At 33.4% G+C, this 18,141-nt stretch overlaps 2 protein-coding genes and 1 long non-coding RNA gene across 3 annotated transcripts; all 3 read right to left on the bottom strand.

Moving 5' to 3' along the window:
* Positions 1–2,465: 2,465 nt before the first annotated feature.
* Fdx1 (Adrenodoxin-like protein 1, mitochondrial Ferredoxin 1) lies at positions 2,466–3,292 on the bottom strand. Its single transcript, XM_075305563.1, has 4 exons — positions 3,133–3,292; positions 3,026–3,077; positions 2,863–2,969; positions 2,466–2,799 (listed from the first exon to the last, which is right to left on the bottom strand). Exons 1-4 carry the CDS (start codon positions 3,221–3,223, stop codon positions 2,555–2,557), a joined length of 495 nt encoding a protein of 164 aa, XP_075161678.1. The 5' UTR covers positions 3,224–3,292; the 3' UTR covers positions 2,466–2,554.
* Positions 3,293–7,883: 4,591 nt separating this feature from the next.
* Positions 7,884–8,875, bottom strand: Hsp67Bc (Heat shock gene 67Bc). The gene has a single exon (XM_075307482.1). It carries the CDS (start codon positions 8,721–8,723, stop codon positions 8,136–8,138), a length of 588 nt encoding a protein of 195 aa, XP_075163597.1. The 5' UTR covers positions 8,724–8,875; the 3' UTR covers positions 7,884–8,135.
* A 7,434-nt stretch (positions 8,876–16,309) lies between these two features.
* LOC142232831 (uncharacterized) lies at positions 16,310–17,601 on the bottom strand. The gene is made up of 3 exons (XR_012721223.1): positions 17,221–17,601; positions 16,598–16,719; positions 16,310–16,532 (listed from the first exon to the last, which is right to left on the bottom strand). It is a non-coding gene; the product is annotated as an uncharacterized LOC142232831 (long non-coding RNA).
* Positions 17,602–18,141: the final 540 nt, after the last annotated feature.

Genomic DNA, 18,141 nt, shown 5'->3' with positions numbered 1-18,141 from the left:
AACCACTACAAATGAAATGCCGAAAAATAAAGGATCAGGGCATGATAGCATAACGATGAAAGCATTGCTGATCAGAAAGTCCATAACGTCAATTATGTTAACACGGATGTTCAATAGTATTATTGATAATTCAATTTATCCCGACGTATTAAAAATTCACAGTATTGTACCAATTCCAAAATATCGCTGTCCAACTAATGTTTCGATGTACCGCCCAGTATCAATTTTGTCAAACATAATTAAAATTTTTGAAAAACTAATATATAATCAAATGTCAAAATATTTAGAAAATAATGAATTCTTATATAAAATACAATTTGGTTTCCGTAAAGGCACAGGTACAACTGAGGCTCTGATAAGCCTTGTTAATGAGATTTACGATGGGTTACCTAACCTAACCTAAGGCTTTTGACCTTGTTGACCACAAGATTATCTTGAGAAAATTACAGTACTATGGATTTCAAATGTCAGCAATTAAACTAATTGAAAATTATTTGCTGAATAGGAGGCAATGTGTTAAGATTGGAGAGTATAAAATCAATTAGAAATTTGTGAAGTGTGGTGTGCCACAGGACAGCGTGCTTGGCCCTCTCCTTTTTAAGATTTATATAAATGATCTGCCAAATTTAAATCTCAATGGAAAATTATTTATGTATGCAGACGATATTTGTATATTGTATAATTATAAATATCAATTAGCATTGAAAGCTGCGATTGAATATGACGCGTCCATATTATGTGAATATTTTCGGTTGAATAAACTTATTTTAAATGCTGATAAAACACATTTTATACGATTTCGTCCTTGTGAGCTAAAGGGAGATCCTGAAATGTCCATTCACGTCGATGGTAAACTCATTTTGGAACAGAAAACAGTAAAATACCTGGGACCTTATTTGTCATACAACCTTTCTTGGGACAAGCATATTGAGATGATAAAATCGAAAGTATCCAAGGCAACAGGGATCTTGCCAAAATTCAAAAGCAAACTATCAACGGATATTAAGTTACTACTATATTATGCTTTGATACATTGTCATCTTGTCTATGCCACTACTATTTATGGATATAAAAAGTGTTATGCTATGAAATCCTTACAGTCAGCACTAAATCAAGCTTTAAAATGTGTGTACTTTAAAAACTATGCAAAAACTGTGCTCCCCATAAGAGGAATATACTAACAGAACAGTTTAGTTGCTATGTTTAAAAATTTGAGAACCAATAACCCATGCTTCAATTTCAACTGTAATAATGATGTCTCCCATATGCGTACTAAACAATATGGTAACTTGATGTCAGACCGATGTAGAACCGAACTAACAAAACAGAGAAACGAATATGCTGGACCTCATGAATTCAATGAACTACCACAGACTCTTAGAAACACTGCTAGAATTTCTGTTTTTAAAGCCCAATTGAAACAGTATCTCTTTGAGAGAATTGAAACGTTACTTAAAAAAAAACATAATTTTGTATCTTTATATTTATTTATTTTATTTATTTAACTCATTTTACAACCAAGCCGAAATGGCCATATACGGTTACAGGGATACTCAAAATAAAGAATTACATTAAATTTACTTAAGAAAAAAATTATAAATGAATAATTTTAAAATATTTATGAATTGTAATAAGAAACTTGCCAACTAGTCTCTACTAAAGCTTTTATGGCGCAGAGACGAAAATTTCTTTGTAAATATGGAATTATTGAAATAAATAAATAAAAAAATAAAAAAAGTCTTTCAAAACATAGTAGTTTCGCTGTAATGCGTGTCGCCGTTCGAATTGGGCTAGAAAAAGGAGGCCCTTTGTCATTGAGCTATACTTAGAATCGGGAAACCCTCTCTGATAACAGTGCAGTTCGCACAAAAAATATTGTTTGTCTTCAATCACGAAATTATTTTTAATTGATATGTCGTCAATCACAGAAATGATGGAATCAATCACCAAAGTCAATTAAAAAATTAATTGATACAACTAATTTTTGTGATTGATTTTTCAATTAAAACATGTTGAATAAATTAAAATTTTAATTGCATTTTTTTAAAACTAATTATAATTTTAATTGGAAAAATTTTCATGATATTTTTCGGTGTACCTATGTTATCGCAATCGTCTAAGTGAATTTAGAATAACGGTCTGTTTCTATAACTAACCTGAAGAGTCATGGGTTTCGGGGAAGATCTCTAAAACATGCCACACAGCCTAAATGGTCTGTCAATATAACCTACTTGTTTTATGGATGACCTAAGCCATCATTAGAGACGTTGATATTTGCAATCCATACGTTTATCTATGAAAATCAGAAGTATATAAATATTTATATGAGATGTTTAATAACCTAAACATAAATGGTGCTTATTAGTCCATAATATAACCGAGTGTTCATGCAACAAAATGTTCAAATATCCGACAGCATTAGTATTGACGAAAAAGTGTCTTGGAACCCCTTCAAAGAAAATTCATTTTTATGTGAATGTCTCTTGTACTGCATATACTTAAAACAATATATATCAACAAAAACATATATACACCGTATTTCGGAGAAATTAAACTAATGTGGCTTCGGTTTGTGTCCATCGACATAAAAGTTGCGTGTAGCTTTGGGAAGTTCCAATTCAATGCCGTCCAACTCTTTGCTTAAAATTATTTGACATCCTAATCTTGAGTTTTCTTTTAGAAATGGCGCCATATCCAACAGATCATCTTCTTTTTCTTCGGCTTCCGGCAATTTATCCAAATAATCGCCATGAACATAGACATGACACGTAGTACAAGCCAAAGAAGCTTCACAGGCACCTCAAATGGTAGGAAACAATGTTTTCTTAATGCTTTAATTATAAATTTCTACATTCATCCTACCTTCCATTTCTATTTCGTAACGATGAGCTAAGTATAAAACATTGTCTCCAATCTTTCCTTTCACTTGGATTCTTTTACCATTTTTGTCAATATATGTCACCCGCACTCTGAAAATAACAAACTAATAATGTCCATAAAGTTGAAAATACTTTTTTTACATTACATTTCATCTTCGGATTTGGGATTTTGCCACTCATACTCTCCGTGCCTGACAACTGAAAAGTCGATATAAACTTGTTATCTAATTATGAATATGGTATATGAACTTACTCCCAGTTGTGTGTAGAAATTTTGTAGGATATGCTTTTGCAATATTTCTGTGAATATTAAAACGTGAAATCTGCCGCAAAAGTAAGGTCATATTTTTTGAGGAAGATTATACTCTTTTTAAATATCAGCTGTTTTATGTAGATATTGTCATTTCGGAAATCAAAAATATCGATAAAATTACAGGGTGAAACATAATTTCACAATATAACAATCACACCTTGTTTTATATGGCGTCCACAACAAGTACTTATTAGTATGTCATGCGCCGTTCACAGTATAAGTTTATTCTTTACAATTAATGCGCTTTACAGACTATCTGTTATTCCGGACGGAATGTCGGTGTTTGTAAAGAATCTTACAATGTGTCGGATCGATACGACTTGTCGGCGTTGACTAACAGCCTGTTTCTGTATGTCGAACGAGTTCAATCGATCGACTGAAATGCATAGAAACAGCTGTTTTTTGGTTATAAATTCAGTTGTTTGTTTCCATTTTAGTCGATCCACAGAGCTCATTCGACATACAGAAACAGGCTGTAAATGATCGCCAAATGTGTTATCGAACACATAAACATGCAGCAGTATCGATTATGCATTCGGACTTAACTTAAGGGCACCTTATACGGTCGGATAAACCCTGCGACACAACACGTTGCGGCGACAAATCCGATAGTATAAGGTCGTGTTCGGCTGTCGCGGGAAGGTGTTGGCATAAAATCAAAACAACTTTGATTTTTTCTGGTTGGGTGGTACAAATCATTGTGTGGTAGGGGATGTTCGACAAACATTATCAAAGACAAATTTATTTTTACATTAAAAACAGGCATTTCTGCAATGAAATTAATGATGGATCGCCAATTCTGGTTGAAAATTAAAGAAATATATAAATCTAAACCAGGGGCCAAATCACCGCAGTCGAAATCGAGTACTTCGTCTTCGTAATGTAGTTTTCGCGGATCACCGCAGTCGTTATCGAATTGTTTCTACTCGAAGTTGAACACGATAGGTAGCATGCTATCGAAAACGAAGTATGTAGTGATTTTTGAGCAGAAAAAAGGGGAACAAAAAGAAACAAGTAGTTGGTGAAAATGGAAATATTATTTATATATTTTGGCAAAATACATTTAAGAAAATATCATATTACTTGCATTTAGGGAAACGGAACAAAGAAAGGAGCCGCTTCAAAAAAAAAAACTCATTTTTTCAAGAACATTTTTAAAAGCTTCTTTTGACAGAGAAAAGCGTCTTTTAAATCTATAGTTAAAAGCACTCACTTCAAAATAGAATCACTTACAGGCAATGCTAAACGACTGATTTTGTCTCGAATATTTTTCCTTATTAATGCCACTTTGTACTCATCCATTTTACACATATAGATATTTTGATCACAAAAAGTTATTTTGAAATCATTTTTTGCCTCCAATTTCTTATTACCATATGTTTACAGCAATGTAAAAAAAAGTAGTAGACAAAATAAATTACGATCGAATGCGGTGATCCAAAATTTTACAGCGATCGAAATGTTTCTCGATACGAAACAGAACTCGATGACGAATGCGGTGATTTGGCCCCAGTATTGTGGCAAAAACGTGGAAAAATTCCATTTCCAATCAATGGGAAACCAGGCGACAAGTATTTTGAAATTCATCAAGTAATTTAATAATATATTAAATGTGGATTTCTTCAGGAATCATTGTTTTGACACATATACCAGGATTTTTTTTTATTATTTTCTTCCATTTTTTCAGTAAAAAGTAGTTTCACCCATAAATCTTCGTACAACTTCATTTTTTGTTTATGCTTCTTCTTATTTTTTCATGTTGTCATCACATTTGTTCGTGCAGTGTAAGGGCAAAACTTGAACGAACACACAACAAATAGACGAACCTCTGTCGGAGTGTTTATCCGACCGCTTTATATTGTGCACAATATATGGGATATGTTCGACACGAGCACTGTCGTCCGGAATAACTGATAGTCTGTAAAGCGTATTAGTGTCTTGTATGAACGTACTATAATACCCAGTAAATTTATTCGTTTCCTCAGAATTGCCCTGTTTTAATTCCATTTTACACACTATCGATTAGTGTCATCGCTAGAATCAAATGGTGGTCATTATTTTGGTATATAAACATTGCCCGTTTGCTAAATCTTTACCGTGATGATTAAAGGAAATGTTGAGAATGAATCTCAGAAAATAAAACGTATGAAAATTTTAACAGCAATAGCTGACTCTGAAGATGTCAATGAAATAAACACCTCTTGCCAACAGTTGATAGAGGAAAATGCCACAGTCATAGACGCCAAATCTCTAAAATCCATCGTTCAATCAATAACAACTACATTGTGGGAGATCAATGACGTTTGTGAGAGGAATAGGGAACGCAGACATAGGGAGCTTTTATCTGCTCTTTCCAGGCGAAAAATCAGCTACGAATTGCAAAACTGCCTTCGACCTAGACTTGAACAAGGATGTGGAAACAGGTGCTACTATTGAAGGTAGCGCCTCACCGCATGCTGCTCAGATGGAAAATAAAACAGTTGGAAATTGTAATATACCTGCTTTACTAGAAACTCACCAAAGACCTTTGCCAGCGCAAAAACGGGGTTCTACTCAAAACGCAGAGCCAGGAGGAAATGTAGTATCAAATAAGAATGAGCTACGCATTATGCGCAGACAAATGTTGGAAGCTCAACGAAAGAAAATGGAAGATAGAGAACGAAAAAAAAGAACGTATCAAAATGCTAACATATGACAATTTAGTTTGAAATAAAAATATTCTATTATGTATAGAAAACTATTGTGTTGTCTGAGATCACAATTTTCAGTATATGCTTTCTAACTACCATGAAAAGATTCTTATCGGTTCATATTTATAAATAAACCCCAGATTTGACCCAGTGTATGTCCTCTAACCATCATGAAAAAATTGGTCTATTCCGGTTCCTAATTATATAGATACTCCTCTATGTAAACCGATCGAAAGCTTACATTTTGATGAAATTTGATACAGGGTGTTTTTTAGTACTAGGAAAATCGAATCACCGTTGTAACTCCCATAGATATGTATCACTCGATATCTATAAATTAGGTCATATTCTCACATAGAGTCCTTCAATTCTGCAAAATATCATCAAATATAGATATAGCGCCCACATATATGTATCGCCAGATTTGCCGAAATTTGGCTATCTATCTTATTCACAGTTGGCGCAATGTAATCTCCTACACTAATAACTAAACCTTTAAAATATCATCGAAATCGATTTAGAACGATTTAGATATATCTACAATCGATGAATACTTTGAGTTTTCTTGGATCCAAAGATCTAAGGTCCATTGCCAACGTGGTTCAGTGATGATAAAACACCGGTGGATTATCCTCTCAGTAATGCTGGTGGCATTTATAGAAATTTGAAGAAATCGGAAATTGTTTGCTATGATTATAGGAACAGTATTATAGTGTCAATATAGAGTATATAGAAACGATGGGTATAAATCGAACTTTTAAATGCTGGCAGGATTATAGGGCTTCTTTTCTAAAAAGTGCTGTAATTTTAAAGGACAGAAAAGAATTAAAAATTCAAAAAAGGGGAACCTAAATAATACGATACCTCTACAATTTACTGCATTGGTTTTACAATGGAACCTAAGCAACATGACAACAAAAATATACGTGTTTTGTAAGAAGAGAAAACACCATTAGTTTTTCAACAAAAAAATAGATATTCAAGTAAATCTGTTGCTGCATACGCTTTGCCAAAAAAAAAATGCCAATTGGTATTTTTGGCGTGTTCTGGGCATCCGAATTTTCTCAATTTGAAAACGCTTTTATTTTAGGCCTCTGCTGAAATTCCAAATTATATATAGATCCCATATATACCTATCTCCAGATTTGAGTTGTTCAGCATCTGGAGGTCATGCGAAAATTGCAAAAATGTGCTAAAACCGAATTTGGCGATAAAATTTTAGAGGCTCATAAAAAACGAACGGCAACCAATCTAGCAAAAGCCATAAATTACTTTTCTCCTTTCATCGAGTTGTTGTTGTTCGGGAAATAAGCATACTCCAAATGGGGGTTTGCAGTCCTTGGACAGGGTTGAAAACCCTGTGTCCGCCCCGGGCCGTAGACCCGACTGCAACGAGGGCGGATCTCATCGAGTATTTTCGGCTGGGATAAATGATCTGAATATCAAATTCAAATTGAGGCATAACAGCAAACAAAATTATTGCTGATCGCATTTAGGGGCTTGAAAGTATATTACAGCGCAAAAATATACCAACAACTACTTTTGGTTCTTAAATATGCTTTGGGCAAAAATTTATAATCTAAAAATTTTATAAATTGTTCGTAGACCCTGAAGTATTTTTGCAGACTTTTTTCTATGAGTGGGGTTTCTGCCGCCTGTCCAATATAACTCCGACGTATTTTGCATACACCCCATAGGGAATTGCAATGCCACTTAAGGAAATTGACCAAACCGTGGGCGTTTTGCGGTCTTTGCAGTATATGGCTAATTCTGTGTTTGTGAGTTTTACCCCTAATCTTTCTCATTCGCCCATTTCCCAGTCATCCGGAGGGCTCTCTGTAGAATATCTTTAAATGTAAAAGGGAATTTTTCCCTGACGGTCAAAGCTACGTCATCTGTCGCATAACTTGTTTGCTGTTATTACTAACTTTTTCTTTTGAGTGTAGAGATGCATAGCGAGTTCTAGACTGTTAACAAGGTCTTAAAGAAAACTTATTATAGTTAATTTCATTATTTGAAAGTTTATTTATTGACATACATATATTTTTATATTGTAGAGAGTTTTTTTTTTATTTATTTTTTTTGTGCATTATTATTATAATATGGGTTTAATATAAATTTTAGCAAATACAAATATGAATTGTTTGTGTTGTAAGTCGAAATCTTATTTGAGAAAATACTGATTAATTTAAATACATTTAAAAATGTTTCAGACATATTAATAAATTGAAAATCGTAGTCTATAGTCATGATTTATTCATCTGATTTGTTGTTGTTGGACTTGGAGTCGTTGTCCTCTTTGTTGGTTTTATTTTTCAAAAACAAATCACTGGGCCCAGTCTGTTGTATGGGTATAACACGTTCCTTGGCAGCCAACTTTGACTTGGGCAGTGTTACACTTAGTACACCATCTGATGATAATTTAGATACTATAGCATCCTGATCACAATCCTTGGGTAGAGAATAGCGACGAGTAAAATGCCGTGAAATGTAACCTGAATCATCAGATTCTCGCTCTTCATGCTTCGCTTCTATAATCAAATGGTCATTGACTACTTTTACATTCAATTCGTCTGGACGGAAAAGACCCACGTCAAGATGCACAGAAAATTCTTCGTCTTTGTGATTGAGGCCTCCAACTACATGGGGTAGGTCGTCCTTACCTTTCTCCAATTCTAAGTGACGAAAGTGTGGAGCCAGACGTGAAATCAAACCCATTGTATGCATATCTAATGGATGATGTTGACGGGCATGTAAACGTCTATACATACTGTTTGGAAATATATCTGGGTTATAAAATGGATGTGGATCCAAATTCAATAAAAATGGTATATTGGCCATTTTAGTTTTTAGATGTGGCTGTTTTTAATTTCTTTAAAAGTAAACTCTTGTTTTTTTTTGTTTAAAATTTTTGATTGGTTAGGTTGATTCTTAAGAAAATCAACTTTAACCGTTCCCGGACACACGACGACTGAAAGTTGCCATTTTTGTCTACAGTCGCTTCATTTCAAAAGCTCTCAATTTATATCATAACATTTACATAGATACATATACCATATGTATATACGTATATCTATGTACACTGAACCAATTATGATTTAATAATGAATATGATGTAAATCAGAAATTTAAGAATAAATTTCTTGAATGTAAACACATTTTTATTAAACACAATTTCATGGAATTTTAAGGAAGTTTTACGAAATTTCTCATTAAACTTACGATATTTTTCTTTAAATATTTTCAAGTAAGAAGTACGTCAGCAAAAACTCTCATTACCCGGTAATCTTGGTAAATATTTATTATTAAAGGGAAAAGTTGATTATAATATAATTTTGTGTCAACTTTGAGTAAGATCGGCTAATATATAAGGATATAATGGCCAATTTTCTTTGAATAGATTTCTGTAACTTGTGTCAAATTTGACAACAAATAAACGCAATATGATCCCATTTATCCAGTCTTAGTTCATCGGTATATATGGGGTTTAAAACCACTATTTCTGGTAGGTACATTTTCTTGCAGATGAAAGTATACACTGACCACTATGTTGTTTAGGGCATAAAAATATATATAATAAATTAAAAAATCTATCTCCAGGGATCGAACAATATACAAGATGCGATGTGGATTGCTATGCGGCTGTTCTATATGGCATTACTCATGAACAAGTGGTGTTTGGTAACGGAAAGTATTTGTTGAGAGTAAATCATTATTTCTAAGTAGAGGTGTGCACGTGAGTAATATTGTGCTCACGCTCACGCACACTCACGACGGAGAAATCTTATTCACGCACGATATTTTTTGGTAGGACTCACGGTCACGCACGCTCACGAAAAGAAAATTTATACTCACGCACGAAAATCTTTTAAATGTCGTGACTCACGAAAACTTCGTGACTCACGAATAATTTTATGAGTGATTTACCTATAGAACCTGACTGAAAACATGAGTATGATTAAAATCGAGTGCGTTATAAAACTCTTACCACCTAGGATGTCACTAAAATTATAAATGAATTCAACTCGTAAGCATTTTATGTTCGTAAGCGGGATTATTTTCGTGAGCGTGTTTTTCCGAAATTCGTTGCTCACGCACACTCACGAAGATATTATTTTCGTGACTGACGCTCACGACATTTGGTTGGTTAATCACGCTCACGCACACTCACGCCGTTGCCGTCAGCGTGACTAACGACTCACGCGTGATTCACGAAAATGTTCGTGACTCACGACAATTTCGTGTCATGTGCACACTTTTATTTCTAAGCAGAAAGTATTGGTGGAGATAATGGCAAAAGAGCTTTCGGCAATGAGTTCAACTTTATTTTAAGTGTATGTGCGAATATACCCGTCCATGCATAGGGTGCAACTCTTTCTGAAAACAAACTATTACCTGGATCCAAATGATATTTTTCTTTGGATATTTTCTGGAATAACCTGGATTAGTCAGCGCATGCGCATTTTAGTGGATGCATATCCTGTTAGAGCAAGCTTGTGTTAATGACCGTAAAATATTTTTCGGGATGAGTGGAACATTAATTTTGTAGAGCTAGTCCTTTACAAAAGCTCTGTGCTTTACATGGACTGTATTTGGCGCCTTCCATATGTACACGCAAAAAAATAGTTCTTTCGTCCCAAATGAAATTTTAGACAAACAAAGTTCGTTTCTCATTTGCTTTTCGCTGTAAGGAAGTTTATTTGGAAGAAAAGTATACACTTTTTGTGATAAACGTTTATTCTTTTCCAATTTCATAAAGACTAACTCAAAAAAAAAAAACAATCTTTTCTGGCTGATTGCATTTTGCCTCACATTTTTCGCACTTCCCCGAGGTTTTTTAGTTCTTAGCACCATTTTCTGTAATACTAACAATGTAGAAGAAATTATTCGATTTTATAAATATTTTAAATTTTACCTTTCGCCTGGACGGAGAATCGAACCGAAGACCATACGGTTTGTAAGCCAACACACTATCCACTGGGCTACGTAACTGTTATAGTCACCAATAGACAATTATCGTTATAAGTTATATTTATATAGCATAGTTTGCAGCGCCCACGAGCCGATGCAAACAAATCATTATTCAACAGAAACATACATTTGTTGGCAACGTGGACCAATGGTTAGCATGTCCAAAGACAATAAACTTGAGGAAGATAGGAAATTGGCTTGCGTCATACCAAATGTTGCATTTACCATGTTAGTTCCATACATGTTGGTAATTTTTTTATTTGTTTTCCTAATGAAATAATGTTAAATTTTAGGCAACAACAAAAAAACTATATTTTCCCGTTTAAGGAAATTTATTTCGTGCACTTAATTTCTTTTTATTTGCATTTTAATGCTATGACAATACTTGTCGTATACGCGTTTGGTTCGAGTATGAAACTAACACGGTAAATGGTTTGATCTCCTCAGTAGCCAATTTCCTATCTTCCTCAAGTTTATTGTTTTTGAGCATGTCAGCCTTGCATGCAAAGGGTTCTGGGTTCAAACCCTGCTACGACCGAACACCAATTTTTTTATTTATATATTACTACATTAAATTTTTACAATGAAACTTCGAAATGTGTTTACAGTAAGAAAAGAACAGTGCTTGATATACACGAAATGGACTGAGCTTTTGGATAAAATTTTTTTTTATTGCAAAAATAACAATTTTGTAACAAAAAAAAAAAAAATTTGTATAAAAGTTTGAAATTTTCGAAGAAATTCAAAAACTCTAACAAAAGAAGTATAAACATAAATAATTTTACAATATAAACATAAATTTATTTAGGCGCGAACTATTTTTTTAAAACCATTTTATGCGCTTTACAGACTATCAGTTATTCCGGACGACAGTGCTCGTGTCGAATATATCCCATTTATTGTGCACATTATAAGTTAAGTCCGAAAGCATAATCGATACCCTTGCAAGTTTATGGGATGGATAACACATTTACCGATTATTTAGTCATCGCCGACAAGTCGTATCGATCCGAGACACTGTAAGATTCTTTACAAACACCGACATTCCGTCCGGAATAACTGATAGTCTGTAAAGCGCTTTAAATGCATTTAAAATTTATCGTGTTTTATTATGTTTACAAATATATATGAATATTTTTTTTATAGAATAATTTTGTACTTAATTTCATTTACATTTAAGGCCGGTATTAAGTTGGCATCGCTCGCTCTAAAATGACCATGTTTTCATTTTTCTTTACTAATTCATTTTAAAGAAAATAAACATTTTCAATTGTTGCTTTGAATCATTCCCCACCAGGTTATACTACAATGAACCAAAAAAGTTATGTTATTCTGCTTTTAGAGATTCGAGTTTTGCCGGTAAAATAACAAATAATTTTAGCGGTAAAACTCGAACTTATTGCTCGCTTTTATTTTTGAAAGAGCCCGTCAACTCCTCGTGGACTACTTATTAATAAAGAGTTACTCTCATTTTTTTTCTGAAGATCTCTTTGTAATTTTTATATATTTTCCACTGTTTTTTTTTATACCCTCCATCATAGGATGGGGGTATATTAACTTTGTCATTCCGTTTGTAACACATCGAAATATTGCTCTAAGACCCCATAAAGTAAAGGGTGATTCTTTTGAGTTTAGGATTTTCATGCATTAGTATTTGACAGATCACGTGGGATTTCAGACATGGTGTCAAAGAGAAAGATGCTCAGTATGCTTTGACATTTCATCATGAATAGACTTACTAACGAGCAACGCTTGCAAATCATTGAATTTTATTACCAAAATCAGTGGCAGAAAATCCGCTTTTTTATCGACAAATTTTGTTCAGCGATGAGGCTCATTTCTGGTTGAATGGCTACGTAAATAAGCAAAATTGCCGCATTTGGAGTGAAGAGCAACCAGAAGCCGTTCAAGAACTGCCCATGCATCCCGAAAAATGCACTGTTTGGTGTGGTTTGTACGCTGGTGGAATCATTGGACCGTATTTTTTCAAAGATGCTGTTGGACGCAACGTTACGGTGAATGGCGATCGCTATCGTTCGATGCTAACAAACTTTTTGTTGCCAAAAATGGAAGAACTTAACTTGGTTGACATGTGGTTTCAACAAGATGGCGCTACATGCCACACAGCTCGCGATTCTATGGCCATTTTGAGGGAAAACTTCGGAGAACAATTCATCTCAAGAAATGGACCGGTAAGTTGGCCACCAAGATCATGCGATTTGACGCCTTTAGACTATTTTTTGTGGGGCTACGTCAAGTCTAAAGTCTACAGAAATAAGCCAGCAACTATTCCAGCTTTGGAAGACAACATTTCCGAAGAAATTCGGGCTATTCCGGCCGAAATGCTCGAAAAAGTTGCCCAAAATTGGACTTTCCGAATGGACCACCTAAGACGCAGCCGCGGTCAACATTTAAATGAAATTATCTTCAAAAAGTAAATGTCATGGACCAATCTAACGTTTCAAATAAAGAACCGATGAGATTTTGCAAATTTTATGCGTTTTTTTTAAAAAAAAAGTTATCAAGCTCTTAACAAATCACCCTTTATATATATTCTGGGTCGTGGTGAAATTCTGAGTCGATCTAAGCATGTCCGTCCGTCCGTCTGATGAAATCACGCTAACTTCCGAACGAACCAAGCTATCGACTTGAAACTTGGCACAAGTAGTTGTTATCGATGTAGGTCGGATGGTATTGAAAATGGGCCATATCGGTCCACTTTTACGTATAGCCCCCATATAAAGGGACCCTCAGATTTGGTTTGTGGAGCCTCTAACAGAAGCATATTTCATCCGATCCGGCTGAAATTTGGTATATGATGTTGGTATATGGTCTCTAACAACCATGCAAAAATTGGTCCACATCGGTCCATAATTATATATAGCCCCCATATAAACCGATCCCCAGATTTGGCTTCCGGAGCCTAAAAGAGAAGTAAATTTCATCCGATCCGGCTGAAATTTGGTACATAGTGTTGGTATATGGTCTCTAACAACCATGTAAAAATTGGTTCACATCGGTCCATAATTATATATAGCCCCCATATAAACCGATCCCCAGATTTGGCTTGCGGAGCCTCAAAGAGAAGAAATTTTCATCCGATCCGACTGAAATTTGGTGCATGATGTTGGTATATGGTCTCTAACAACCATGCAAAAATTGGTCCACATCGGTTCATAATTATATATAGCCCCCATATAAACCGATCCCCAGATTTGGTTTGCGAAGTCTCAAAGAGAAGCAAATTTCATCCAATCCGGTTGTAATTTGGAACATGGTGTTAGCATATGATCTTTAACAACCGTGCCAGAATTGGTCCAATCACACAAAAATTGGTCCATATCGGTTCATAATCATGGTTACCACTACAGCCAAAAATAATCTACCAAAATTTTATTTCTATAGAAAATTTTGTCAAAATTTTATTTCTATAGAAAATGTTGTCAAAATTTTATTTCTAGAGAAAATTTTGTTAAAATTTTATTCGGTTCATAATAAAATTTTTATCATTGTCAAAATTTTTTTTTCTATAGAAAATTTTGTCAAAATTTTATTTCTATAGAAAATTTTGTTCAAAATTTATTCGGTTCATAATCATGGTTGCCACTCGAGCAAAAATAATCTACCAAGATTTTATTTCTATAAAAAATTTTGTCAAAATTTTATTTCTGTAGAAAATTTTGTTAAAATTTCATTCCTGTAGAATTTTTTTTCAAAATTTTCTTTCTATAGAAAATTTTGTCAAAATTTTTATTTCTATAGAAAATTTTGTGAAAATTTTATTTCTATAGAAAATTTTGTTAAAATTTTATTTCTGTAGAAAATTTTGTCAAAATTATATACGTATTGGATCGATCTTTTTTGATTTAATATATACCACGTATGGACTTACATACAATTTAGAAGATGGTGTTAGGAGGTTTTAAGATACCTTGCCATCGGTAAGCGTTACCCCAAGTTAAGTAATTCGATTGTGGATGGCAGTGTTTAGATGAAGTTTCTACGCAATCCATGATGGAGGGTACATAAGCTTCGGCCTGGCCGAACTTACGGCCGTATATACTTGTTTAATTTCCTATCTTTCTAAATATTTTGACTTACTCGTCGTACGTTCCGATTTCTCTTTGTCCACACATACTTGAGTTGCTGCTCTCAAGGCAAAAGCACATGCTGTTTTTAAATGTCTATTCTCCTGGTTCCGAATGCCTCTCTGTCTCCCGAATGTGTTCTCTTTACTCCGAATAAGCAATTTAATATTCAAATTAAATAATATTTAGACTTTATCAAATTTTTGGCGAAGCCTTATTAACATGCCAAGCGCTTAGCAAAAACAAATGAACACATAAAACAGTTTTCCGAAACAACATACAAGCAGTTTCACAGAAATTGCTCTGTTTTGGTTCTTTCGCTGTGTTATGTTGATATCTTTCGTCAACCCTCCCGGTTTCCATCTTTATTTCTTTCTCTATACTCTCTCTCTCTCTCTCTGGCGCTCCCTGAATAAAATATCACAACATATATATGTTTACTCTAAATTTGTAAATTTATATATGTTTACATTCACACTAGGATTTTTTTTTTTCCGGGAATGGGATCCCGGGAATTCCCGGGAAATTGCTATTTTTCGCTCCCGCTTTCCCGGGAATGAGGTGCGGGAATTCCAAAAGACAATTGAAATCTAGTTAAAGTGGATTTTTGGAAGTGTAATGTGAATAACTGTGGTACCAAATCGTAATAGTTGCCTTGTGGAACATACATAGTCGTGGGTTCTAATCCAGATTCCAACGGGTTCCCAATTGTTAAAAAGAAGTTTGCACCTCCTAATTTATAATTGTCATATTTCTGTAACCTGACATTCCGATAGACTGGTAGACTGAGTAAACCCACGTTGGCATTTGCATAATTTCAAAATGTCATAATTATTGCAAGGATGTTTTTTATGAAATAAGAAAATTCCAACCTTTTTTAAGATAGTTACTTTAATTTCAAATTTATACCTTATACACATTAGGCTTGAAATGTACTAAAATTGGGGTTTAAAGCCCTTATTTACACAGAAAAAAAGTGAATAATTGAATCAAATACAAAAATTGTGAATTCAATTATTTTTGTATTTGATTTTCAGCTTATGACGAAAATTGTAAATCCAATTACCCAAATTGTAAGGTTGTCATAAAACTATTTTCAAATGAAGTAATATTTTCGTTGAGTATAAATGTAATTGGAATTTGTCAAAATATTGAAATGACATAGTACTCAATCCAAATACTTTAGTATTTGAAGTATATAAAGTGTTTTCAATTACAGTCGTAATTGAACTGAGTACAATGTTTATAGATTTTTTTAACCTATACAATTACTATCGTAATTGTGTTTATTACGATGTTAATCAATACAATCTTTGTACTATATAATCTATATTAATTTAAGAAAATTATACAAATACACTCTGAAAAAAGGTTTAATGCTTTTTATTATAAAAAAAAATATGAAAATATGTATAAGTGAAAATACAGCGAAGTACATGTTTGGTAGAAAAATACAGAATATTCGTTATAAACGACGTATTTAACAGGCTAACTCACAAAGAAAAAACAGTTTTTGAATTATCTGTACCACCTGCTGGAATTTCCCAAATCTTCCTCATTTATATGCGATTTGTTTAGGCATCCTACTCTTCTGTAATACAAACATCTATTCATTTCAAAGTTTCGAAAATATTTCAAAGTTTTACATGATTTTACCTTCTGTTGCTGGGAAGAAATCCTCGAAATCCCCGTTTTCGAAGTAACACATTTCCTCTAGGCCACATATTTTTGACAGTCGGCTTATATCCATTAATAGGGCAATTTGACGTGTACACGACCTAATTGTAAAAACAAAATAGAAAGAATGTAATTGTATATATATTCCAAAGCTTATTCGCAAGTTTTTAAACGACCCAATTCAGGATGTGTGTAAGCTTATACAACGAAAGAAATCATTTACATATTTTATTAAAGTTTTCAGCGAATTTTAAAAATTTTACGAACATAGAAATATGTACTAAATATATTAAATTAACTTTCCATAGTAAAAAGTTTGTGCTGTGATACTTTCGTCGTGATCCCGACTAATAGTCGAAGTCACGAGAATTCTCGTGAGTCTAAAAATTGTTGTGAACCGTTAATCGTCTTTAAAAGTTCTGTTTGCGTGAACGTACATGAGTATTTCGTGAATGTGCTTGAGAGAGAGAAAGAATTCTATCAACACGTCACAGGTTATACTCACAATGAAAATGTTCATTTTTACGAAGAGAATTCTTTCAGTGTAGTTTCCAAAAAACGCGCTTGACCAAAAAAACTGGTATTTAGATAAAGGTACTTACCTGCAATATGGTGCGCCAAAAACGTTGTAAATGTTAACATTTCGAATCGCGGTACCGATACCACGGTTTATTTGCGGGTAAATTCGACCATGTTCTTAAGAAGATTCTTAATAATAACAATAAATGACATTTTATTGTTTGTATTAATTTATTTTTCGTTACGTAGCAACGTCATAAACAGTTTTATCAGGCAATTACGCATTATACTTAAATCAATAACTTTTATACATGGTCCAATTGAACATAGTAATTGATGTGTTGTGAATTCAATTACCAGTGAATTTTGATATTTTTGCCAGTTTTTCATTCAACCAATTATTTTCATGTTTGACTTAATAAAAATCGTATTTGATATAATTTTTTCATTCAATTATGCCAATAATTGATTTTTATTTTGCTTCAGTTTTTTCTGTGATATAGGGCATACGACAATTGAAATCTAGTTAAAGTGGATTTCGGAAGTGTAATGTGAATGTCGTATTACATGGTAGTGTTTCCCTTTTGGGAATATTGACTGAACATGTGCATTTAGTGACGCCGTTTAACGATGTTGAAATCGAAATAAGTTTCCTTCATTTCCAAACAGTTTTTTAGTGTTACAAAAAATCCCACTTCCGAACACTATACCGAAAGAGTCTGCTTTAACCATTGTCAAAATGTTTTGTATTATAAAATATTTCGTATTTTAGTATGATTTATGGCTGATGTAAGAGAACAACATAATATATATTGTTACGAATGTGATAATTCTAGATTTAAGTTTATTTAAATTAGTTTCCGTTAATTTAAATTTCAAATTGTAAAATTGCGTCATAACTTGTTAGAGTCAATTCTTTGTTTTCTAGTACTTTCCAAAACATCTTTTGTGTTCTTAGTTTTCCAATCGTTCATTGTAAAAGTAACGCCTTTTGTTTTACTTAT

Source organism: Haematobia irritans, chromosome 4, assembly GCF_050003625.1.
Source record: "Haematobia irritans isolate KBUSLIRL chromosome 4, ASM5000362v1, whole genome shotgun sequence".
NCBI classification, from domain to species: Eukaryota; Metazoa; Arthropoda; class Insecta; order Diptera; family Muscidae; genus Haematobia; species Haematobia irritans.
Note: the sequence above shows the minus strand (reverse complement) of the source record. Positions and strands in the feature narration are given on the sequence as shown.

What these genes read in the sequence shown, in the direction of transcription:
- Fdx1 (XM_075305563.1), bottom strand. Translation starts at nt 3,223, where the DNA reads ATGACCTTACTTTTGCGGCAGATTTCACGTTTTAATATTCACAGAAAT. An exon ending in ATTTCTACACACAACTGGGA is followed by an intron (nt 3,078 to 3,132) that starts GTAAGTTCATAT and finishes TCGACTTTTCAG; the next exon opens with TTGTCAGGCACGGAGAGTAT. An exon ending in TTACGAAATAGAAATGGAAG is followed by an intron (nt 2,800 to 2,862) that starts GTAGGATGAATG and finishes CTACCATTTGAG; the next exon opens with GTGCCTGTGAAGCTTCTTTG.
- Hsp67Bc (XM_075307482.1), bottom strand. Translation starts at nt 8,723, where the DNA reads ATGGCCAATATACCATTTTTATTGAATTTGGATCCACATCCATTTTAT.